Source organism: Chelon labrosus (assembly GCF_963514085.1).
Source record: "Chelon labrosus genome assembly, chromosome: 7".
Lineage (NCBI taxonomy): Eukaryota > Metazoa > Chordata > Actinopteri > Mugiliformes > Mugilidae > Chelon > Chelon labrosus.
Window position 1 is genome coordinate 13,608,926 of NC_140343.1, and position 27,294 is coordinate 13,636,219.

The 27,294-nt window shown below is 42.8% G+C and overlaps 1 protein-coding gene across 1 annotated transcript in view; it reads left to right on the forward strand.

Annotated features, from left to right (window-relative positions):
• agbl4 (AGBL carboxypeptidase 4) overlaps positions 1-27,294 on the forward strand; it is a 256,733-nt gene that overhangs the window by 206,595 nt on the left and 22,844 nt on the right. The window contains exons 7-9 of the mRNA XM_084549003.1: positions 19,523-19,612; positions 21,006-21,120; positions 22,662-22,773. Of these exons, the coding sequence (XP_084405129.1) occupies positions 19,523-19,612; positions 21,006-21,120; positions 22,662-22,773 (317 nt within the window). The remainder of the gene's footprint in view (positions 1-19,522; positions 19,613-21,005; positions 21,121-22,661; positions 22,774-27,294) is intronic.

A 27,294-nucleotide genomic window follows, 5' to 3' on the forward strand; every position in this document is an offset into this window, starting at 1 on the left:
CTCAGCACGTTATTGTTTATTTGCACCTTCAGATGGAAAGTAAGAGAAGTCTTAATTCATCTGACTCCTTGAATTAAGTTGGTACACGACCACATACACACTGATCACGTCACAGCAGTCGATGCGTGTCACATTTTCCACCACTTAATGGGAAAACATTATTTAGTTTGCACTTTATTGATGTTTAAAATATTACAACAGCGTACTCAAATAGTATTAAACATGGATCGACTGCACGACTCAAGAAAGCTCTGTTAGGTTTCCTCTGGTCTCTTGTTTCCTCACTGATCTAACTGTGCTCTTATTGTGAATGGGTTATATCTACCATTTTTATCTCTTCAGGTAAACACGGTCTGCACTTGAGCAACATTTGTTTAAGAGGAAAGTTTGCATTTTATTTCAGTGAAGGATTTTTTCCTCATGCGCACCCACCTCGCCCTCTCAATGACTTCACACTTTAAAAGCACCACGCCGCCACCTTGATGGCAAAGACGCTTTTATTTATTGTAGCTTCTCTGAGCTTTGAATTAATAAAGAGAAATACTGCAAAGTATCCCTATCTGCTCTGCACAGAAACATCGTGCAAAAAAAAAAAAACAACTTGATTGAACGGTCATCACTGTTGCTATGAAGTGTCTCGCCATCCATCACTGTTTTTTTTTTTTTTTCTGTGTGCTTTCTGCTTTCTGATGAGATTTGAGGCTGAAGACCGAACTGACACTTGTCTTCTCTGCTCAGTGTCAGCCTGAACGTCGAGTTTATGGCACACACACTGTGACACACACACCCACACACACACAAACACACCCACACACACACGCGCCCTACCAGCAGGTGCTTTTAATGGCCTGGTGTTAATGAGAGTCTTGTTTAGAGCTGTCAGATGACCCTGGGCCATGCAGACTGACACCAACGCCGTGTTCGCAGCTCTGGAGGTCACCACACAGTCTATGTATGTGTGTGCATATATTGCTTTATGAGTGTTAGCACTACACAGGTATCATTTATTAAACCTAATTGCTATTCCAGCCAGTATATTAGCATAGTGTCAACATACCTTTAATCTTTGGTGGTGTAATTTCCAGTCACTAGTTGATATTAATCTAAATCTGTTGACTCCATAGTCACAATCACAGCGACGGGTGTTTGTCGTCGTGCATGTGCTGATTTGTTCTGTACGACGCTGTGAGTAGTTTCTATGTATCTGAAGCCATAATAAAGAGACAACCTCATAAATGTATTTATTTGCATTACACAAACAAATTACAAATTACATTTTCCAGAGTAGGTTTCAACTCTAAATTTGTAAAGTATAAATGTGCATAAACCTAATGAGTGAGCATGACAGTAACCCCAAACAGATCTGTGTATCTGGCACTGAGATAGACACAATATAAGAACATTTAAAACTAGTATTTTGATCAAGCACAAAGGGCAACCAACAAAGAAAAAGGGTTAGGGCTAGGGTTTGAATTCAAGCAAAACTAACAGAACCACAGTGGACACATGCTGCAGTACAAAAAGTAGCACTTTACCCAAGTTACCCAGTATTTTTTTATCCAGAAAGAAGTTGCCAGTACGACAGAGTAATAAATACAGTTCCCTCTGAAATAAAGTGGACTTAAAATAGAAGTACTTGGAAATACTAAAGGGGAAACTAAAGGGGCTTTAAAATAGCATTACAGTTCTTGGGGGGAAGTCAAAACCTCTATAACATTCACTATTAGTCCCTCTGATTAATGCCACTCATTAAAAATCAAATTGGACCTTTATTTTATTTATTTTTTAATCCCCGTTCTTGCTGTTGTGTTTGTTTTGTGTTGCCTTTCCCTTCTCAGTCCTGTCATCAGTGATATGGTAGCTGGCCCTTTATTTAACTGGCAAGGGTATTTTTTATTTAAGGAAAACTTAAAGTCATCAGTGTTTAGGAGGAAGTCACACAATAAGGGATGGTGGAAAAACTTCCACTGACTTAATGTGTTTGATATTGTTGGTGGTCTTTCTGGTGCTACTGTGTTGTGTGCATCTTTTGCTTATATATAAAACATATAAGTGTGGATCAAGTACGATAAAGTGAATAAAGACGTTATAATTGCCTTTTTTAACTAGAGTAGCAACACAGTCTATGCTTTTTTCAAATGTTGTTTTCCTTGCGTGTTCCCAGTCGGTGTTTTTCCAACCTTTAGCACACGCGCTGTTAGTCCTCCTTTATGTGTTGACAGTGAGAGTGTAATGTAGCGCGCTGTGTGGAGACCAATACACAGAGTGGGGAGTGCCTGTGTCGGAGCCAAGCTGTGTGTGTGTGTGTGTTTTTGTGTGCGTGTGTGTGTGTGTTTAAGTAAAGGAGACTCAAGCTGACAGTTTGCCAGCAGCCTTGCACCTGCACACAGCTAGGTGTTGATCTCAGATGGGGCGGTGGAGATGGGGTAGGAGAAGGGGAAGACAGGCGGAGGGAGAACGAGGGGAAGGGATCCAGCACAAGGTGTTGGGGATGGATTAGAAAAGACTAGTGAGGAACGCGGGACAGGAACTCGGAGAGGTGGCGTAGCTGTGACATGTAATTCCTGTTTATGTGTCTCTTCTCCGTACATGAGTGTGCGCTTGCCACAAGCAAGGAGGGAAAATGTGCAGCCGTGTGACAAGCAGGGCAGGAAAGGGAATTGGACTGATGCATTCCTTCATAGGTAACTGCCAACACCAGAGCACAACCAGAGCCTCATTTGTCAGACTCAAGGAAATAGCATTACAGCGTGATGTTTCACTCTGTCTTTGGCACACACATCCACAAGCCTCTCTCTTTCAGGACAGGAGGAGAAATCCCACTGATGCTACAGTCACCTGCTGATAACTTTATTAATCAACAAAAAAATATTCAGAGGTGTTCAGATTAGCAGTACCACTTTGGATAAAAAGTGGTTCTCTGTCGGTTTACTATTGGCAGGGATGGTGCTGCACACATGAGATGCAATCAGAAGACAATACATTGCTGCAAATGCCATCATAAGTTTCTCTATTCTACATTCATTGGCTGTTGTTAACCTTTTGGCAGCAGTGTTGAGTTTGCTGCTGCCCGCACTTAAAAACTTAGACAAGTTCTCAGGAGGGCTGCTCGATAGTATGTCAGGAAAGTCCGTGACACACTGCTGGGTAGGCTGAATTATTGATGCCCATGACATTGATAATTCAATACAGTAGATCTGTTTTGACAGGGGATCATTTTAATCAAGTAAGGAAAGAAAGAGAGAAAGAAAGAAAGAAAAAGGACCTTTTTATTTGGTGTGAAGTAAAGTTTCATGTCATTTTCTGTACATTCAGCATGTCGGGATTTACTGCACTGCTTGACCTAGTTGAGATCCTAGTCGCGGAAGTAAACATGAGAGAGTTAGAGACCGACAGATGGGAGAGGGTTAATTGAAGCTGACATGTGTCCGGTGTTTGCGTGTCCCCAGATGACACATGGATCTCACCCATATGTTTGCGTTGCCTCGCTCACTCCCTTGTTCGCCATGATAAACGCAGTTGTCACACCATGAAAGGAACATAATATGAAGACCAGTATACGTCAACGTCACTGTAAATGCTGCTGTACCAATTAGCTGTGTGTCTGTGCAGTATATGTTGTGCAAATGAGCCGAGGTGTGAAGTGTTAGACAAGGATCATGGAGCTGGCCAAACAGGACTGTTTGTTTTTTTGTATTTCTTTCTTATTAATTAGTGGAAAGTAACATATAAAGTAAAAGCCTATGTTATTGCGAACTATGTCAACACAGCACTATAGCCTTTAATACTTAACTCGATACTTAAATGTTATGTGTCACTGCTGAAAAAAAAAAACACCCTCAGAATAGCAGTGGAAGAGGCAACGAACAGGAGGCATGTCATTCAAACACAAATGCATCTTTCGTCCAACTGTTGTTGCAAGTTCTCTGCCATCTGGGAATCTCTGTGCTCTTGGTTTGACGGATCGTAGAGATGCCTGTGGAGTCAAACCTGCTCACAAACTCTTCCCTGTAGCTCATTCATTTCACATATCTTGGGAAGTCCTCGACCAACTGAGACGATACCGGAGCAGATCACGCGCCGGTAAAAATTGACATCACTTTGAATATTGCATTAAACTGCGTAAGGGTGACAGCAGCCATAGACACTTTTACATCCTCTGTGCAATAAAAGTAATGCCGGCCATATTTATTTATTTATTTTTGTTCTGTTCTCATACTAAGTCGCCTTTTCTCACTGTGTCATATTGTCTATCTGGTTGTTGGGGTGCATCCCAGCAGGCTTGCTATAGACTGGCAGAGTGTTGATCCGAGTGTCAGTGGGACTGGGGTCTCCTTCCTCAGCTCTCCTCTCCTCCGCCAGCTGACAGATAAGGTCAGGGATTCATCCCTCCTGTCTTTCTCAGCTCCTGACAGGCTTTCCTTAGGGAGACAAACCCCAGACAACCCTGAACTCCCTGGCACGCACCATCACCAATTAATATTGCATCACCATTTTCCAGTCTGGTCCCCCAGGACCCACTTCTCAGGGTGTGATTGGACCACCTCACTCCTTGTTTCTTGACCTCACTCAGCCTCCTTCCATAACAGAGGAAAAATAGATTACACCACATGGCACACTCATTTTTATTGATGCATGTGTAATTAATATGTTTGCATGTTTTAAATTAAAGGTCTAAGGGTGGCCAGATCATCACTGTGACAGCTCATGGAGTAGATATATTTATTGGGTTTTCCTCTGTTTCCGAGATGAAGGGTAGCTAGCGCTGATCTCCTTTAAAGTTTATTTTCAGCCTTGCTAGTATCACGGCTCTAGGGATCACAGTAGCAATGTCAGTCGGACGGTCTGCTCACCACTTTGTTTCAGACCAAAATATCCCAACAACGATCTGTTATATTGTCGTGACATTTTATCCTGACGTTTGTGTAGCCCCGTAGACGAATCCCTCTGATTTTAGTTAATCCCCTCGATCACTGCCTTCAACTGTTGAGTGGATCGCTATGAAATTTGCTGAAGATAACCGTGTTTCTCTCTTGAACTGTTATAACATCCTGATTTTCATTCAAGCTGAGTACTTAAGTTTCTGCAAAACTACTGTAATAATATTCTCATCAGCCTTGACTGTACTTTATGTTTCTTATTAAATATTTGCGTGCTAGCTCACTAAACTATAGACTGTCTAAGACAATAGACATGGTCAAGATTATTCTTGCTAAACATGTTTGCATTTCAGTTGAGCATGTGAACTTAAAGGGGAACTACTAATGACCTTATTTCTGGCATGAAATACGATCGTTTACTCACCCATATAACATTTGTGTAATTTGTATTGGTTCGGGAGATATTTAGATCTGCGTATATCCATATAGTGGGAGTGGCTGGGGCACCGAAACGCAGCCTCTAAATAACGCATTATCTGCCACGAAACTCTTTTCATTTCACCAATATTTTGTTATGATACGCTAGTGCTATTCCCCTGTTGAGTCTGGAGTTACCTGTTGTCATCATCCAGGGTCTGTGGATTGACCTACAGACACTGGATGATGTCTTCTGACCTGGATGTTGTCATTTCTGAGCACCGAGTACACCCATGACGGTCGGCTTTTTTACCTGTAATTTGCTACTGCTACGGTTCGTCCACAACCTCAGAATTGGAAAAATATTCAACCGTGTTGCAAAAAACTAGCAGTTTTCTGGTGATGCAAAACTTTCGCGGCAGATAATGCATTTAGAGGCTGCATTTCGGTGCCCCAGTCACTCCCACTATATGGATATACGCTGATCTAATTATCTCCCAAACGACTACAAATAACACAAAAGTTATATGGGTGAGTAAACAATCGTGTTTTATGCCAGAATAAGGTCCAGGTTGTAAAAAGCAGTAGTTCTCCTTTCTCACCCTCAAAGAGCGTCAAGCATTGCTACAGATTCTTAGTTTTACTTGGTCGAAAGTTTAGTTTTAACGTTCTTACTATATATCTGACACACACCAAGGCCTAGTGAATTTCATTTTTTTTTTTATATAAGATACACCTACCATTTGTTATACGGATTAAACCTGTCAACATCCCTTTAAATAATTACATTTTTTTTCAACCTCAGGATTGATAGACATTCATAGAAGACATCCCAGAAGAAATAGTCCTGTCATCTCTGGGGCAACAATAAAGGTTTTTCCAACACATTTTCTCTATAGGACTGCAGAGTTTGTGCTGTAAGTAAAATATAACAGAGTATCCATCTTTTCCTGGCATGTGATGGCTAGGACAGACCCATCAGAGGGAGATTAGTTTATGGATTTCTTCACTATCTCGCCACGTTTTATCACTCTGATTGTGGAGCTACTGTTTCGGCCTTGTAGCTCCATTCTTCAAACTCTGAACTACTTGCAGTGAGAGACATAACACCTAGTGCGACCTTAGCGGATGACTTATCCTCCCACCTTGGGGACTGAGTAATGTGCTTGTGGCTCTGAGAATAGCTGCAGCGCTGTCCATCTGGGTTGGGGTTGGGAGAGGCTCTCGCGGCGAGGCGTATTTGTCTGAATCACAGCTCCTTGCTCGCCCATTTGACTTGTCCTCTCGTGCGCACACACACACACACACACACACACACATTCTCAACTGACGTACAGGCACACATACTATACTTCTCAGTATAGCATGATGGAGGAGCTTGGGGGCCATGTGTCACACCTTGGTCTCGCTAAAGCCCTCACCTGGCCCCTCCTCGATGCTGATTTACACGGGCCCCCGCAGAAGTGGCACAAGCATGGACACACACACACACACAGGTTGTACTTGGTCTTGAAAACCATCAGCCCTGTGGATGTGACGGAGGGGAGGAGAGGGAAGAATGTCAGCCTGCAGATATGGCTTCTTCTTATATCCCATCACATGAGAAGGATCGAAAGAGTGTCATTTTCAGCAGTGATGCTGTCTCTCCATGTGTTGCTGATTTTATTCGGAATGCTGACTTCTTCACAGTCTGTGTGAAAGTGTGTGTGTGTGTGTGTGTGTGAAAGTGTGCGTGTGTGTGTGTGTGTTCCGCAGATCGCTAATCTCTCTGAAGTCCTGTTTGTTCTCCAGGTTTGCCCCCACTACAAACATTTCCCTGATCAAAGCTGCTGAAAAGGCCTGCCACTTCAAACAAAGTGTACACACACACACTCACTCGCGCTCACACACAAACACAGGCATCCATTCCAACACGGCTCCACGCGTTGTCACGGCAACCACGTTAATCCCAACCATCGTGCAGTTGTTGCATCAGGCGAGCCAATCAGGAGTGGGAGGAGGCCGAGACAAACCGCACTCACGAGCGTGATTCACCGCCTCCATTGTTTAATTTCATACGTAGACGTTGGTTTTCGTCGTGGACGGCCCGTAGGTGTTAAGGCTGCAGGCGTACGGCTAGTCACAAGTACGCGTGTTAGTATTCACTTGATGTTTTATCTGGTTTGATTTGAATTCAGTAGCTGTCTTCCCCCGCACTCCAACTTCCCCACATCTGTTTTTGTTTTCTTTCTTTTAGCATTCATATAATCTAATTATTCTTTCTTTTCTTTGAGATATTCTGTAAGTCTTTTAATTTCCAGCGACAAGCGGCGATGTTATCTGACACATCTGATGTCAGCTTTATCAGGGAGTTGCATTAACAGCAGGTGTTACGCTGCGTTTAAAATCTTTCAAGATAGCTTACAGAGAGATTAGGGAGCTGGATAACTCGTAGGATTTTTTTAAATTACACAAAAAAATGTCAGTTCACCCTTTGGGTAGAATCCAATCTTTTCCTTTATTATACCATGCCGATACTTAATTTGGACTAGAATACAAAATACACCATCGGTACCGTTTGTTGCTTGTTAATTATTTTGTATCATAGTTTGGATTCCCATTATAATAGGGTAAGCTGTATGCATTTGTTTCCCATTAGCAATTTAAAAGGAAAATCACAAATTAATAAAGCATCTTTTTAGCCTTTCATGTAATTGTAGGAGTAGTATTCAATGTATAAAGGAGTCTGTCAACACTGTGCTGTATTATAATGGCAGCCAATCCTTTTACCACACTTTTCCATCTTTGCCTTACGTAAGGACTGGCCCGGGCTGAAAATGATTTGTTTTTGTCCTTATAATGGATCATCAAAATGATCCAAAATAAATTTTAAAACAAGCTACAAAATGTAAGGCTTTTCACGCATCAGTGTTGAGTTTTTCTGGTGTGAGAATGATTTGTTACATCTGCAAATTACATTTGAGAAAGTGTCTCACATTTGAGGACAAAGTTGTTTTATTACACATTTAACAGCATTTAAAGTAAAGTTTTCTGTTAAAGAAAGCAGGTAAAAATCCTTGTGGCAGCTACAGGAGTGACTGACAGGGGGATGCATTAAATTTCTTTTTTGGGGGGAGGGCGAAAGAGTGGCTTTTAAAGGTGGTAAGGGAAGCTTGTAGGAATTATGATTCCAATTCAAGATCATAGTCATCAATGAGCCTCAGCCATCACACAACTGTCAAGATGGCAAGTCCAAAAAGACAGCATTAAAAATGGTAAGAGTCATGCAAAATCTTCCCGGCTTACCAAAATGGTCCGCTTTCAAGAGCTAGACAGGAGAGCGTGTGAGTATCTGTCTGAAAAACGGAATGAAAAAATGCGCATTACTCAAACTGATATTCTGCTGAAAGCTTTGGAAATCACTAAAGGCCCGAACATACCCACAACCAAGTTCAAAGTCTGTGTAAACGATTGATGCACCGAAATGGACTGTGCCTCCGTTGCAGGACTTCTTGCCCAGAACTTCCTCACAGACTTCAGAGAGAAGCTGATAGAAAGCTGATTCTCTTTGAGATGGTAAAATGGAATTAGAAAGACCTGCAGGCTATAGTTTGTCATATTTTTTTGCTGTATTTATTTAAATAACTCAGTTGAAAATGTGATTATTTTAAATAAAGCATATAAATTATTTTGGATGTATATTAATGCGCCTTTCACTGAATAGTCAAGTGGTTTTACAGATGCTGGTGTTTCAGATGTTCAAATGTGGTTTTTCACTAGCAGAGACAAATACTGCTGTTCGGAAAAAAGACAGCACAACTCAAACCATAATTTGTTTTATTATTTTTATGAGTGTTTGCGGAAACTACATAGCAGCCTTCACAAATCTGCATGTAGGTTGGTGGTTTTGCCTCATTGGAGCTCGGCTGGGCTCCAATAGGACTGCTGGTCTTAAGCAGCGTCCTTATACCTGAAAAGGTCCTACAGAGGCAACTACAATGAGTACACACACACACACTAATGTTTTTCTGAAAAGGTCTAGCTAGTTTAGCTTAGCATGAGACCGGGAACAGGGGTAATCAGCTACCCAGTGTCTTGTCCTAACCTCAAAAATACAGCCCCTCTCAAGTTTAATTACATATCCGTGTACATTGTTGGCTTAATTTGTACACAGAGATATACAGATCCCAACTTTTACATGTAGTTATGTTGCATAACATCGTATTGGCTTCCTGCAGTTTTATCGTCACACTTGAGTTGACAGCCAACAGAAACTCTTGCTCATGGGGGAAAGAGAAAATGTTGAGACTAGAAAGAGTGTACACTTCGTGCTTTCCTTCCACATTGGGAACCTGTGTATGTGTAAACTGGGGGAAGGAAAGCACAATATGGTTGGCACATTAACACACTGTCTGTGTTATTTTGTTATTGTTCTTGGTGTGTCCCGGCGGCCTGTTGATTTGAGTCAGGCACTAAGTGGATGTTAATGGCACGAACATGGCTGTGTTTTTAAAATAGCAGGCCGTCCATTAGACTGGTATTAACAAGGTAATGGCCTGTTACTAAACTGCTGAATGACATTGTCGCCGCCGCCAAGCTGAGCTGATGCAACGCACACATGATCCACACACACACACACACACAGTTTGCAGAGCTATCCCTCTTAGGACATGGTCTTAATTTCCATTTGCTGTGAACAGTCTTAACCCTAAACTTAACCACTTCACACCTAACCAGGAACTCAGAAATGACCTTTGAATCATTAGGGCTGTCCTTTGGTATGACAACTGCTGGTTCTGATAAAGTCTGTTTATAAAAGGTCCCAACGAGGTAACATAAGCAAGTACACGCAGTTCTTCCATGTGCACAAGAAAGACTTGTGAGAAAAGCTTTGGAGTAAAAGTGATTTACAGTAACTTTGTGCTGCTTTCAGAGATGTGCGGGGGAAGAAGAGACGCGACAACAAAACAAGTAGAGTCTAACAGAATGGAAAGGAGAAAGACTGACCGAAAGACATAGCTGGGAGGTGTGACGATAGTTATTAAAGCTGGGTTGCACTATGGTTGTTTACCTCAGCCCGGCTGCATTGTTGTGGCTCAGAAATTATTGATAGGTAGGAAGAGACGGAGTAATAAAGAACTACACATCAGTTGCGTTGTCGACTGCCTGCCAGATTGACTTTAGTTACAGATTCTCTCTGAAATGCAACAGTGGTCTGAATGACATTTAAGAACAAACTGTGTCTTTTTTTTTGTCCGCGTAGCGCTATAACACAGGTGGAGGTGTTCACCTATTGCATGTCAGTTTGTGCACATGCAGCCTTTTTTTTTTTCCTGTGTTGCATTTCCCAAATACACAGCCATGTACAGTACACACACGTGCACACACAAGTACACTGCGGTGCAGCGATAGGGCAGCACAGTAGGGGGTATATCCCTGGGAAATCATTTCTCCCTCTCCTTTCTTCCTATTTGTAACTTGTCCTTTCAAGCAAGACGGCCCTTAAAGTTCAGTGGCGCATTCTTCAAAAAAGGCTATTACTGGCTGCCTCTGATTCTGTATCATGCCGCGCACAGACCAGCCATCCCTCCTTTTTATGTTCCTCTCCTCCTGTCATCACTTTCTGAAGGCAAGAGAGGAGAAGTCAGGGTTTCAGAAAGGCCTGTGACCAATGCCTTGAAACCCTAAGCAGCCCCCGTCTCTGACTTTGCACCAGATATCCGTATCATATCTCTAAAAGGGCCTATTGCTTTTGATACTTGACAGAGCTCCCTCTTTGTCTCTCTCTTAGTGAATCTCCATCTTGCCCTCTGCCAACTGTCTAGCACATTCGTTCTCAACACTTACAGGGATTTCATAAAACAGTGTGTGACTGTAAAAGATAGGCTTGAAGAAAATCGTGGTGTTGTTGTTGGGTCGGAGGAGTAAACAAAGAATAAGGATTCCCTGGCGGACAATAGGTAGTGGTCATAAGGAAGGATCTCAACCTTTTCTAGTCTGCAACCACATGTTCAAGTGTAATCACTGGCTAAGTTTACATGGACAGCATTCTGCTAATAATCACAATAATAGCCCAATCAGAAACAAATACCTGGTGTTACAACCTAAGTAGAAGCAGACTGTCCCAATCTGGTGCGGCCAGAAGGAATTTTTGATAGTGTGGTGTCAACCTTGTAAATTTTAGAACTGCTTCTCTCTGGGTCGAATGAACAGATTCTTTGTGCACATTTGCCCCACATGCGGTAAACACCAGGAGACATGAGTTTCTTGGAGGGACAGAACCATTGGGTAGCAAAAGAAGTCGCTTGAAGAAGTGTTTGAAAGGACAAAGAAAGCCGGAATCGATGACGCATACGTCGACCTGTCTTGGTAATCTTTTTCTATTGGATGAATTAGTTGTCAATAAAGTTGGGAAAACTCCTTATTGTTTTATTTTCTGCAGATTTGACGCTCCACAGTGGGAAGAACCTTAAAAAACATATGGAAAGGGAAAGCTAATTGATGTTTGGAGCATGTGAATGTGAATATCTTACTGGAGCATTTGATTAATTAACTTTCCAAGCAATCAGTTAAGATGGCGTCTCTAAACAGGAGCATTTTGGTTAAAAAAAAAAATACTGTTCATGTATTGAACATAGCCACTTGGGCGTGATTATCAGTGCTGCATGACACATATGTGACCCCATCTTTCAGAGGTGAAATATATTCAAATCAGCGAGACAGAGAAACACTGCTGTGCTCTTAAAGCTTCACTTAAAACTCCAACATCATGCCAGAAATTTTTAATAGTGTGTAAAATAGGGTATCCCGTAGTGTATCCACTTGATTGCTCATTTGTGACCCAAACAGGACCAGAGCTCACACTGGTAGCCGTCTCCTGTTTGGTTAAACCACCACCTCTCCATTAACATAATTAGAAAGCCCTTCAGCCCAGGCTTGAATACTGATGGCTGGCTAGCACCTTGTTTAGGACAGAATGTTTCCCCTCCTTCCCCTCCCTCTGATGCTTGTCTCCCTCGTCAGTGTGTCTCACTCTGTCACTCCCATCGTCTGTGACCTCCACTGTCATCACGGCTGCCCTTGAGAAGCAGAAATCTCTCCATTTCACAGGGACCAGCCATAAGGGGACTTGATTGCGGCAAATTGATCCATAATCACACAGTGCTCAGAGCTTTTTATCCCGCCGTCTCTTCATCTCCACTTAAGAGGCCCGCCGTTGGCGTATTTACATGCTGTCTTCTCAAGGGTTTCCTCTGCCCCCACCCTTCTCTCTGTCTCTCTCTCTCCCCTTTCTCTTTTTCTTTATTTCTCTGTCTCCCTCTCCCCTTCATCCCTTTTATGACTCTTCCAATTTTCTTTTCTCCCCACCACTCTGTCCCTCCCCTTTCTGTCTGGATGTGATGCCAATCGGAGCGTCTCAACATGGCCATTGTGATCCTCTCCCTAGGCCCACACTGTCTCTCTGTCTCTTGCGCACACAATCAGACGCACCTCTGACCAGCACATCTCTGCTTTTGATTGTGCTCTTCAGCTACACACACAACTTAGATGGTCATGATGGCCAAGGAAACAGAGATGAAGTGAGGGAGGTAGCAGGTACAGGGAGGGAGATGGCAGGATGAAAGTGCAGAGGGATGCTTCAGAGGTAGAGGCAGCTAAACCCAGTGGATCCCTTATCATCTAGTATGTCTTTCTGCCATCTATTACCTTTGTCTCCCTTGTCTTTCTCCTCTCCCCATCTGACCAATTCAAAATTACTTTGCCACGATAAATTATAAAATGATTATGGTAGAAATAAATACATATAGCAGGTCATACAAAGTTTGGATTGGTTTTCTGCTAAATCCGTAACTTGCTCGTCCAGTCCGGCTCGTTTTTTTTAATTCCAATATATCAAATTTCTTCCAGTGACTTCTCCTCCAATCTCTGACTCAGAGCCCCATTGGTCGTGACATCAATCAGTGACTCCTCCAATTCAATTAACATTTTACCTTCGTCACGACATGAAAATTTCCAATCCAGCATTGCCTGATTTTCAGGGAAATACTCGTAAAATTGCACGTCCATTCCACTGAGATGATCCCTGAAAATGACATACTGGTTGTCTCCTGACAAATTGTTCTCATTCTGACAATCATATTCATTCATTCATTCATTCATCTTCTGTAACCGCTTGTCCTGTGAAGGGTCACGGGGGGGGGGGGCTGGAGCCTATCCCAGCTGTCATCAGGCGTCATCAGTACACCCTGGACAGGTCACCAGTCTATCGCAGGGCTCTGACAATCGTATGACAAATCATTATCTGTTGTTGTCCAGATAAGTGAACCGCAACAACAGTTTGAGAGAGCGAAGAGGGACGCAGTTTGTGCTGAAAATTCATGAGCTCTAAAAGTCAGCTGGTGGCGGTCGTGGATCCGCCTCAACCTAAGGTCTGACTGAGGCTTTACTCCAGGTACTTTTTGCCACATATTTTCTGCTTTCGGCTTTTCTCGGTTTGATTCTCTCTCTGCTGACCGTTTTTAAGTGTCAGCATCTTGAGACTTTGCGCTCTCACAGATTAAAAATAGCCTCATGTTCCTGCAGCTCCAGCTACACTGGTGATCGTAACTTGCGCAATCACTCTGGACTCTGTGTGTTTTGGTCAAGCACTCTATAAGTGGTGCCTATATGCAAGACTGCTATGTGCGAAATCAAATATTCTTTTTATTCTTTTATTACATATTATTATTTCACTTGACTACAACACAGCAGGGGACCCTGAAGCCCAGGGTAAGAGCCACTTAGATAAATTATGGTACAGTTGGATATAATGGTTGTGGCGATAGCCGTAGAAGACGAGAGATCCATTAAATGTGGAAGGGCAAAGACTGAAGGAGGAAAGTTTGATGTGTGGTGGTTCTCTTTGTTCTTCACCTGTGTCTCCTGGTATATCCCTCTGCTTCCCCCACACTGTCCTCTGTCTTTTTATCATATCCTCTTGTGTTTTTGTTCCTCCATCTCTCTGTGTAAATATTCTCTCCACTGTAGTTTTCATTCTTTACCAGTTCAGAGGAAACACCACAGACCTGTTTTATGTTAATTAGTACCCTTTAAGCAGGCGTTCTCTCTCGCTGCATACGTCCTTCCCTCCCCTCGAAGAGTTTAGCTTCGTAATGTGTGGTGTGCGAACTGACAACGAATGCTTTATGAATGTGCGAGGAGGCCTTGGCAGTCCCCCTGCCTCCCTCCCCACAATAAGATGAGCTGAATAAATCTGAGACACGCCACAGGCTCTCCTGCACCTACAGACACCAACACACACAGAGAAATTTAAGTCGGGGACCTGGTCAATTCCTGGGGAAGAAAACAGCATCATAAAACTCTTATCACTTTAGAGCCCTGTGTACTTCAGCGTATACGACCGTTCCTCTCTCTCTCTTTTTCTTCTTTCATCCTCTCCCTCTCTGTTTGTCCTTGAGGTGGCAGAGGGGTGGTGTCAGCGGCTGGAGCGAGGGTTGGAGGGGGGCGGTTTTGAAGAGGTGCACAGCTTTGATGCTTGTTGAGGCTCACTCAGCCGGGCAGTACACAGCGCGGCATCTCGTCCCAAGGCTCTGTATAAATTCGACGCCAGTGACAATTTACAGCTCGCGCCCATCCTCAACATGACGCACTGAGCAGAGCGTCAAGCGTGTCTTGTTGCCATCTCACCAAAGTGAGGCTAATTTATTACAGTGTAAAATCCACAGAGGGTAGAGAAAGGGGAGGCGGAGATATAGGGAGGCCTTGGTGTGAGACTTGTGCTATAATGTGGTATAAAGCTGTGGTGGTGGGACATTGTCTTTTTTTATTGCATCACTGTGTGTATGGAGCCGGGTTGCAGTGTGTATATACTGGAGCACATTTTCTCTCCACATATCACGCTAGAGTTTAGATATCCCATGATTCATCGGGTTTAATATAAAACTCAGGCTGTTGTTTAGTATCCAGTAAGAAAACTCTAGTCGTACTGTTTAGTGCCTTCCAACTTGGACAAAGTTTGGACCAGTGATATTAAAAAAAAGCAAGCAAACTCTACCTACATCTTCTTGAACCAAATTTACTTTTAAAGTAGGTAAAATGTATTTAAATATATGCCATGTCTTCCAGAAGGTCTTGACAGCGCTCCCTTTGTACCCGCCGAAGAAGAATGATGAAGAAGAGCTCAGTTAATTACATCATGTCACAACTTATGAGATTGAACCCAAAGTTCCCGGGACTGCTGTCACAGAAAGAGCTGACCAGCACAATCAGGGCTGACCTTCAGAATCCATTAGATTTATGTTGTTTTTCACCGGCACTTTTCTTCTCTCCAGTAATTTACATATTTATCAGAGCTGATCGTAGTTTGACATCCTTTAATTTTTTATTTCCTCTCGGCGGGCTGCGAGAGAATGAGCAGTAATGTGCCGTACAGTGCAGTGCGTGACTTTGGCAGGTGAGAAATATGCTGAGGGAGCACTTTGATTTGGAAGTGTGGGCATAAATTTTGCCTCTGCCGCTTTCACTCACTCATTGTCACCCACCGCCCCCTCACCTGCTCACCCTCCACCCTCTTACTGTATACCCCTCCAGTCTCTCTCACATACAGCCTCTCACTTCATTTCTGTCTCGTACTCCTCTCTTTCTAATTCTGGTATTTTTTTCAGTCGTGTTCTGAACTGCTGTGACAGGCCCGTAGAGGACTACGATGATGTAAAGTTAAAGTGCTCCATAATTGAAAGACATGGCCTCTCAGGTACCTGCTCCTGAGAGGCCATGTCTGTTCCCACACCAGCACGGCTGTAGTGAAGAACTACAAAAAACAGTTTGGATGCTGAGCATATGCAAATTAAAAACAGAGTGCTCTGTTAATGCCATAAGGAAATTTCAGGGTTGCGGTAGCCACTTTGCATAAATCACAACAAGTTGGATTTAAAATGCGAATAGAATTCAATTATATATACAATTACAGTTATACACGATAATAAACGTGCAAAATGTAATATAGCATTAATATTATAATGGAGATTGAATATAAAACCATAACTACATAGTTGTAGGAATTCAATTAGAATGCAAAGATACTCATTTCACAAAACTTTAAACTGAATTCAGTGACATAAAACACTTGACTGCTGTCCATGTGGCGTAACTAGCAGATTAAAACCATACCACCACACTATCATATTTATTTTTGTTGTATGATATAATGTGCGATTTGCTCTTTCAAAATTACAGAGCAGAAAATACTTGCATCCTCTTTTTTCATCAGTTTGACATGGATGCAACAATAAAGATAAGATTAAAATGGTGCATGTATTGCCAGTGTTCTTGTCCGTTACCTTGAGTGTGTGTTTTTCTCTGCTATAAAATACGTACACTGGTGTAACATCGGCTGATTCCAGCTTCTCAGATGTTTGTCTTGTCTTGTATTTATTAATTTATTTAAAAAGGAGATTGCACATTAATCAACTTAATAGTAAATGTGCCGGCGTTAGCCAGCTGGCTAATTTTCAAGTGTAGTCCTTTTTGTAAGATGTTTTAAGAACCACTATTATATCTGTGAGGAAAAAAAATCAAAGTTGTTAAAATTCCAAAACAAAAAGAGTCATATACAGCAACCAAAACAATAAATGACAACATAAACTGAGCAATAGACAACAACATGCAGGCTATAACGCAGATACGGCGAATGATGTTCACATCATTCAGAAGCCAGTCCTTCACGTGGAGACTAAATGTATTGTAAGAGGTGCAGTTTCTTATTATTTATAACATCTCACTTTTATATAAATTTACATCAAATATGTACTAACTGGGATCCCTTCAAATAAATGAAGTGGCCGTGATGTAGGTTTGACATTCAACTCTTCACTGAGGACATTTATTGTTGTTCTCTGTTACGCTTCTCTCTTACTGCCATATCTGTAAACTGTCAGCAAAGACAGACAAAAAGGAAAAAAAAGCTTTTCCGGGAAGGAGAGCGAGATCATTTGTGTTGCGCTGGAAAGCTACCTTTCAGTCTAATCCCTTGCCCTTCTTTGTCTCTTTTACTCCTGTCTTTCATGCCGTCTTTCTGTCAGTCTTTCTGTCTCCTCTGCCTACTGGCGGCTGATCTCTACTGACACCTTGAGGTCAGGAGATGCCACCGCATCGCTGCGCTCTCGAGTCTCAACCACGACTTGACCCCAACCTTCATGTTATGTGTCAGACACACCTGAGCTAAAATTTGATTTTCCTTTACATGTAGCTTAGCCGTGGTGTTTGCTTCCTCCGGGCTCCCCGCGGATGTCGGAGCCTATGGAATAGTGGGACTTAATTTTGTGCTACAATGCTTGGCTGCGCACAGCCAGATACAGAGGAATGCAGAGATACAGACACATAAACACAACAACTACTTGGGGAGCATTTGTGAGAGCCCTGAGGAGACATAGCCGCGCACACACACACACACTCACAGACACAAACGCACACAGAATGATGTGGGATAAACAGTACATCCATTGTAAGCTCCAGGAGCCTGCTGGAAGAGATTGTTTTGATGAAGCAGCAAGGGCACACTAGCACTGAGACTAAATGTAGCATGGCCATGATGGTTGAATTCCCCGACAGTCGGGACCTTGGCAGCTGCCTCTGGTTTGGCTCACAACTTTCTGGGTTCTTGGTTTTACTGTAGGGAAAATGGCCGTGTGTGTATGCCTGCCTGTGCTTGTTTCTTTCCTGATTGCAGCTTTGCAATGTGCAGGGTGTGCGTGTTTCTGAGTGCGTGTCACGACTGTGTTCTTGTATCAGAAGTCTGTGTGGTGGCCGGGGGTCGAGGCCAAAGTAGAATTTCTAAGTGATGGAATTTCACAGCCACCGAGCACCCAGTGGCCGGCCAAACCGCAAGCACTCACATTTACAACAAACGGCCTGCCCCGCTCCACGGAGACTCCTGAATGGCAAAGCCATTTGTCTCTGTGAAGGGCAGAGGGAGGAAAAAGTGAAATAAAATCAGAGGCAGAGTGCTTAAACGCAACAATGCTTTTTCTGTTTACAACCTCTAACTACTCAGACAGATACTCACGGACACAAAACACACACACACGCACACACACACAGACACACACACACCGCTCTGAGGTTAAATTGGAATTAAGGAGAAGGAAAGGTGCATAGCCTGTTGCTAATTAGCATTTTCTCTGCTCAGCAGAAGAGGGAGGAGGGATCGATAAGATATTAAGTTTGTGTATAGCAATGAGGCACACAATCACTTTCATCCATTAGCAACAGCAGATTAGAGGAGAAACACTGGCCAAGAAAACAGCCAAACTTGGGCTGGGCTGGAAACACAGAATGGATTCCTGCATGTTTTTTCTGTTATTTAGCTTTCCTGTCGTACAGTGTTTGAGTGTGAGCGGTGATGAGCCTCAAACTATCGACAGAAATATGCGAGGTTAATACAGCCTCTCGCAGTTGAAGGTTAATGTGACATTTAGACACAAGGATTTTCTGTCTTTTTAATCCTGGATTCAAATACAACAAATATTAAACTCTGGAAATTACACATTTCACAGCTGGTATCCAGTATTCATTTCCAACACTTTGATTTTAATGTAAAATTTATGCAGAAGTCCAAAATTGATTCACCAGCATGCAGAAAAAGAAACTCAACTGATTATAGGGGAGAATATGAGACCTCAAATCGGTCTCATAGGAGGAGACCAGTTTCTTAACCCTTTATGTAAGCGCAAGTACACCAGTAAAGTGACTGCCCAAGAAAAGTGAAATCCATCTCCAAAACAGATCTAGACCTGGCAGAAGTGTCCAGCCAGAGAGAAACCCTCAACCAGACTCGAAGACTTCACTCAAAGGAGCCCTCTATCAGACCACACCTGTTGCAGGATGATCCTGACCCCTGTAGATGTATAATTCACCTTGTCTGTTGAATATTCTGAGCCTCCCGTTGGTTTGATGTTTGATTCATGTGTGTCTGACTGAAAACAGACGACCAGGTCAGCGTGTGTTTTGGCTGAACTCACACTGGACTATAATAGGCTGCATGTATATCAAACTTCGATTCAAGCCCCTTAAAATTGTAATATTTTAGCCTAAGACCAAGAGTTTTTTTAGAATTGCTCTCCTGTGCATTAACACCGCCACCCCTTTGTCTCCCTCCTTCCTCCCAACACCCTTCCTCTGCCTTTATTTTAACACCTTTCTTCCCCCTCCACCCTCTCTTTTCGACTCCTCTCTCTTCCCCTCTGTAGACCACCTGAATGCAGAGAGGGAGAAGAAGCTGGTCTTTCTCACAGCTCGCGTTCACCCTGGAGAGTCTCCTGCCTCCTTTATCTGTCAAGGTAAAGTTTTAATGTAGGGTCAGTGCTCTGCTTCACTGGATTCATTCAGATGCAGCACCAGATCGAACACCCTGGATATTATTGAACTTGCTCAGGCTATTTTCTTGATAGACTACTGAATTTTAAACTCTAAAATGCTATTTGGTTACCTTGTATTACATTTATTGAAGGAATGGTAACCCCGAACCATATGAAGACAAAACATTTTGTTGAGTATCTACATAACATAGCCCTGCGATAGATTGGCGACCAGTACAGGGTGTACCCCGCCTCTTGCCTGACCCTTCACAGGAACAAGTGGTTACAGAAGATGAATGAATGAATGAATGAACTACACAACATGCATGCTCCTGAAAAAAGATAAAAGGATGATTGACATGCTGTGAGATCAAAAGTACTTATAGCACGTTTTTAGTGTCTGTTGTCCAGTACAAAATATATGTTCAGAGCCCCAAAAATAAAGATACAGTATGTCCTGTCAAATATAAGATAAGATAGAAAGAAAGGAACTATTCATTTAAAACAAATGACTGACAACATTAATACAAACATAATTCCGGGCACTCAGACCTGATGTCCTCGTACCATATCATTGTGTTTGGAGCTTGAATTGTTGTGTAACTTAAAAGCACGCTAAGTGTAGCATAGACTCGGAAATTATTAGTGATAATATATTCTTCAGACGCTGACCCTGAACTCGAGGTGCTTGAAAGCTGCAAGAATAAATAGGAGAACCTGTGATTCTCCATAATATCTTAGAAAATACAATCCGGAGATACAATTAGGTCGCGGCGTCTTCACTGCTGAGCTTCGGTAACTCAAAACTAATAAAGCATCTTGAAAAACTAGGAACCTTTGGGAAATTGTCTCCTCGTAACAACCTAAAAGACAATTTTAGCAGGATTTAATGACTCTGTTGCTCCATTCCTACCGCTCAGACTGAGTGGGCAGGTTAACACCTTGAAGGTGCCCACTTCTTTGTCTCTCCTCCTGAACTATCTATCCGTCTATCTATCTATCTATCCATCTATCTATCTATCTTTCTATCTATCTGTGAATGTGTGCGTGTGTTTGTGTGTTCAGAGGGTGTGTGCATCATCATGAATCAGATGAGTTGGCTTTTAGCCCGCTCTCTGCTGTCTGTTTTTCTAGCGCCGTCAGCTCCATTCCATTTGTATCGATTTAGGCTTGACGTCTCCTATTCCTCCCTTGATTCTGATGATGCCCCCTCGCTGTCCTTCCTTCTCCTTTTGTTTCTCAAAACTCAATTAACTGCCAGGCCGCCTTTGGTTTTCTTTTCAAGTCTATTTCTCTCTCTCTCTCTTTCTCTCTGTGTGTGTGTGTGTGTGTGTGTGTGTGTGTGTGGGTGGATTCGTGTGCGTGTGTTTGATAGGTGTGATTGACTTCCTGGTGAGCCAGCATCCCGTCGCTCAGATCCTGAGAGATCATGTGATCTTCAAAATAGTCCCCATGCTCAATCCCGATGGAGTCTACCTGGGCAACTACAGGTACACATGTTTTAATTCTTCTTTCGAACGCATCAGTAAATTAAATAGAGCTGACACATTACATGGTTTTATATCATGTAAAGTGGAATTATATCCTCTTAACTCCACCTTCAGGGAGCTTAATGAATTCATATAGCTCGCAGCAGTGCATTTGTTAGAAGATAGCATTTGTCTGTAGGGCTGTTCACTCTGCCAGTCTCTGTCCATTCTCTCCTCCTCTCTGTCTTAACACTGTTGCTGCAGCTCTGTGGGCATCCTCCTCTCCTCTGTTTTCCTCTCCCTTCTTCATAATTGCCTTTTACTTAATAGGCTCAGCCCCCAGAATACTAATTCTCCCTGAGATAAGCATCAGCAGCGCTACTACTTGTGAATGCCATCTAGTGGCGGCGCCTCGCTACTGCCTCAAAAACACATCTGATGGGGACTCTCATTTGCTCTCCAGCAGCGGCAATCTCAGTAATATTCTTGACTGTGATTTGTGACTGCTTAAATACTGTTTTCATCAGCTTGCTTTCACACTGAGTGGCGATAAGGGGCATATTGACAGAAGGTGAATAGTGATGGTCCTCACCCCACCAATCACACATGCACATTTATGGACATCTATGCACTCCCTCCCAGTCTGTCTTACACGCAAATGCAAAACCACGCACACACACACATATATACGGGAGGACAGATACCGTACAGCCATCTCAGCAGGAGTCGGTGGAGAGCAGACTGGAATGGATACATGCAGAGCGAAAAATCAATGGCAGTTAACCTGGGATGAGTATTCTCTTCATGGCTGGCTGCTCTGCTCAGTTGCCCTGCTGTATCAGTAACTCCTGCGCCATTAGCAACGGCTTCAGCAAATGTCAGAGATACACATGACAACAAACAGGGCAGATCAGGGTGCATCTTTACATGTAAATATCCCATTACAGCAATTTGAGACCGCTGGTAACGCTGTCAGGCAGGGCACCACGGCGGCCTAATGGTCGGGGCCCGTGCCACATCACCGCAACGACCACAGTTCAGCTCCCGGCCAGCGGGACCTCTCTTCCCACGTTTCCTATCTGTCTCTGCTGTGGATGTCAAATAAATCTAGCATCTGTCTGCCTGTTTATACAACGTCTCTGCCAACAATTTTGTGTCTTCTTGAGGCTCAGTGAACATGCTGAATGTGTTTTCGTCCTGATAAAACTTTTGAAAGAGATGATTTCGTGGAGCAATTTGTCACGTACATTTGTCAAGTCCTAAATCCATCTTTTAACGTATACTATTCACCCTCTGCCACTTTATTTGATATCTATATGAGTGTGAAATATATACTTTATACAGTGTACAGTGTTAAATCCCAATTTACTGCAAACTAACGTACAGTGATTATATAGTGAGATGAGAATAAAGGAGAGCCTTCACAGTCATATTTATATTCTAGTATTTTTCTTCCTTTCCTTCGTTCAGCTGCATCAAGTGTGTCAAGATACAAACAAAAAAAACTGCATTTGATTTTTCCATTGAATCTCTCTTGAGCATGTTTGTGTGTGTGTGTACAGGTGTTCTCTGATGGGCTTCGACCTGAATCGCCACTGGCAGGATCCTTCTCCATGGGCCCACCCCACGCTGCACGCTGTTAAACAACTCATAGTGCAGATGAACCAAGACCCGGTGAGCATTCATTCACACGCACACAATCACACACAAGCACGTACAAGTACACATATCCTCCTTCACTACAGTTGTGTCTGCTGGTCCCAAGAACAGTTTTCTTTCTCCCTGCTTGGTTCAGCATGTTTCTCCAATCTATGTTTAGGGTGTGTGCTCTCGGGAGCATGGATAGGCTAGTCAGCACCTCTAGAATGTCAGCCAGGCTCTCCTGGCCATTCAAAACATATTACTGAAGCAAGACTCTGTGCTTTCAGTCTTCAACTCTACTGTAACTTTTTTCCTTCTCTAGTTTTAGACTTTCAGTCAGAGGGATGCAACACGGGCAGGCCAGGGATTTTTCCTCTTTGTTCCTGATGTTAATTATAAGCAGAGCGGCAGGTTGGTGGGATTACTGAAGGTCAGTGTGTGTCCTGGGAATACTCTGCCCTTTTGTACATTCCTCTAATCCTGATAAGAGAGGGAGCAGGCTGGGGCGGGATGCAGGGCAGGCCAGAGATGGGGTGAGGCGCGGGGCTGGCATCGGGCGGATTAACCTTTTCCCCCGACGCTGACACACTGATCGATAGACTCTGTCATGGCAGGGTGATCCAGTCATGCCTGTCATTCACACACAGGAGCACACATAGTCGGCGTGGGCAAGCAGACACGTCCACATACAAACACAGCCTCTGTACTGTAGCGTAGGCAAATGGGTGTTTTTAAGCTCCTGGATCTATCATGTTTCCACCAACATGATAATTTTTCTTTGACAGATGCATACTTTTGTAAATAAATGATCACACCATAGAGCAGTAGCGTCCATTGAGGAGTTCAATCCCAAGGTTGGTGATTGCTGGTGCTGAAAATTTATGTTACAGCTTTCCTTCAATATTTGCTCATTTAATGTGAAATAAAGAGTAGTCATTGCCAGTACATTTACACATATTCAGTTTCAAGGAGTTTTAATTCATGGCAGATTTTTACAGTAATTTTCTATTGTCTAGTAAATTATTCTAATCACCTGCCACCACAGGGAATTTGACTTCTCTGACTGACTAAATGCAGCCCCCAGTCAACACAGCACCATATGCTTCCTAAGTCCACTCCTGCTGGTCAGATGCCTTCCCCTTCCTTCTCCTTCTCTGCTGATAACCATCCCACCAGCACTTGTCCCGCTGCACCCCTCCTTCTCCCTGATGATTGCCTTCAGTCTTGCAGGGATAATTTGGAGGCTTGGGCAGCCTCTCCTCTTCTGTGTGTGTCTCTCTCTCTCGCCACAGCCAGTTAATCCCATCAGACAGCCTACTCATGTCTGGGGCTCCCAGATGCCAGTTTCAATGCCAACTCTGCAGCCAGGAGGTGCTTGTGCTGCTGCCCTCCATTCATGCTCATCTCGCACAGCGGGCATAGAGTCTAATGAGGCTACCAGGGTTGGGGGGGCTCTGCTGGAGAACTATATTAACAGGAGATCAGCAGGAGTCACAGCAGAACACTAGCATATGTGGTCCATTTACTAGCCGCTAACTCTGCGCTCTTATTTGTTTTTAACTACGCTTACTGGAATGAGAGGTAATTTTCAAATTTCAGGTAATTTCTCATAGTGTGCACTAAAAGTGTGCCTAAAAACTAAAGTTGCTAATTAAAGAGTATCTCTCTCTGAGCAAGTTTGGAGCATTCATAAAAAAATCACACAGCGTTATTGATCCTTAAATCATAACATCTACTGAGAGCCTCCGTGTACAAGCCCCTGCTCGAACTACAGTAATTTTGTGCAAAGAGCTAGTAAACTTGTTCGGATTACACCTTTAATTGAGCACAGAACTGTCCAAAATGGTATTCTTGTATGTGGAATACAGTTCAATAAATCAATCACATGTGGAAGGCAGCTGTCAGGGCATCTAGGGTCGCAGCAAACAAGCTAGTAAACCTATAGCATCCCCATTTTGTCATTTTAAAGGGGAACTATCGTTTTTTTACAACCTGGACCTTATTTCTGGCATAAAATACGATCGTTTACTCATATAACTTTGGTGTCATTTGGACGATATTTAGATCCGCGTATATCCATATAGTGGGACTGACTGGGACACCGAAACGCAGCCTCTAAATAACACATTATCTGCCGCGAAACTCGTTCATGTCACCAATATTTTTTTATGATACGCTAGTGCTATTCCCCGTTGAGTTCGGAGTTACCTGTTATCATCATCCGGGGTCTGTAGATTGATCTACTAAGTTCTGACCTGGATGATGTCATCTTTGAGCGCCGCGTGCACCCCGCACAGTTTGTTTACCTGTAATTTGCTGCTGCTAGTTTTTTGCAACATGGCTGAATATTTTTCCGATTCTGAGGTTGTGGACGACGACTTTGTTTATGATGAACGTCCTTCACGTTTTGAGCCAGAGTATACAGATGAGGAGCTCATTGAAAGGAGGATGCAGAGGCAGAGAAAGAAACAGCTGGCCAAAGAACAACAAACCACGTCCACAAATAGATAACAGGTAACTCTGGACTCAACGGGGAATAGCATTAGCATATCATAACAAAATATTGGTGAAATGAAGAGTTTCGCGTCAGATAATGCGTTATTTAGAGGCTGTGTTTCGGTGCCCCAGTCACTCCCACTATATGGATATACGCGGCTCTAAATATCGTCCGAACGACTCCAAATGACACCAAAGTTATATGGGTGAGTAAACGATAGTATTTTATGCCAGAAATAAGGGCCAGGTTGTAAAAAACGGTAATTCCCCTTTAATGTTTAATGTAGTTGTTGCTTCATTTTACAGTTTGGCATTTGCTACTGATTCTTTCACAGGACAAATACAGTGACTGTTAACAGTGTCTGAGGGCTATAATAAATTGCAATGAGCTGTTCCTGATAAGGACGGCTAATTGGTAAAGGCGGCTACTTTTTCAAAAACATCAGAATTCAAACAATGTAAAATATGTCGCTTGTAGTTTTCTCGAGTCACAGCTTGAACAGCCACATCTGGTGGGAGAAAAAGTGATTTATGACCTGCCACCTATAATGACCGCTTTAAAACATAAAACATTCACCTGGTGGTAAATCTCTACAGTAAGTCCAGGTGTTATTTCAACATCAGTACGTTTGATGGCTGGATATCAGGCAAATCCCATTGCACTCGCTCTCTCTCTCACTGACAGAATACACCTAAGGGCAAAACCAGTAACTGCTGGCTGAATAATTAGCTGCTGCCTGAAGGAGCAAACCATGTTATGATTGGTACCAGTTGGGCTGAGTCCAGTGCCTGGGCACAGATGCTGTTGCCAGTTGAGAGATTAAGTCATACATAGTTAATGCGTGGTGTGGCTTTTCAGAATTTTAGTCATCTGCTTCTGCCAGTTGTTTGCATTAAGATCATTAATACACTTGTGTTTCTATTGTGTGCTTTATGAACGTGCATCCCCGTTTAGGAACCATTCAGCGTCCTGACTCATTTGTTCAATATGGGCTTCATTCTACGTGTCGACATTTTTAAACATCTGGTTTATGTTTGTGGCAACAAAATCATGAAAATGGTCAGATTTGGACCCAGCTTTAATATATGTGATGCAGACTGTGAGCGCTGATTGAATTAAAGCTAGTAACGTTGGCATGGGCCTTCATGAACATAAATCCTACCCTGAGCCTTTGTCAGTCACCGTGACTTCTTTACTACTTTAAACATCCACAGCTCTATGCATAAGGCATCATAATTCAAAGTCACATTGCCCTCTGTTGCACAAAGGAAGCTATTCAGTTTGAAACCCCATCAACCATTCTTGTGACAGACACCTTAGTCACTCCAAAGTGATTCCCCATCATTGTGAATTCAGCGGCACTCTCTCTCTGCTGGTAAAATAGCTTCCTTGTTCTGTTCAGGCAATAACTTCAATAACTGGCTGCAAGTTCCAGGAAAAGTGCCATTTAAATCAAAGCTAGCAGCAGAAGCAATCCACAGAGCATTGCTATTGATGGCTGGAAACTTTTATTCAACAAACACTTGTATAGAAAAGCAAACACTGCTCAGAACATTTGCACTCACCTGTGTTTATGTAAACCGGAACAAGAATTGACATTTTAAAATCAGTGCCTTAAGTCCCATCAAACGGATCGCTTGGAAACCATTTTAATAATCTATGAATACAGAGAGGTTGTTACAGTTTGGCGTCCAGGCTATAAATTCATCACCCCCAGCAAAATACCACCCGCATAAAGAGAGATTGGAAAGTGGTGATAACAAATATTCAGCCAATTCCCCCTCAGAGAAAATGAAATCAAAGTCTACAGGTGGATGCTGGGATGGAGGAGGAGCACACGCGCACTGAATGTTTATTGCTGGATGCTGAAAATAGTCCCTAGCAAATTCACCATGTGAGTAGAAATACGTTAACAAATGCACTATTTACTCCTGTTTAAATATGCTCTTATTTCTGCAAATTTATGATAAATTTGTGGCCAATTGTTATGATTTAATGTAAGAAGGAATGTGTTAGCAATTATATGGAATTTAAGAAGGGTGTTGTTGGTATGCATT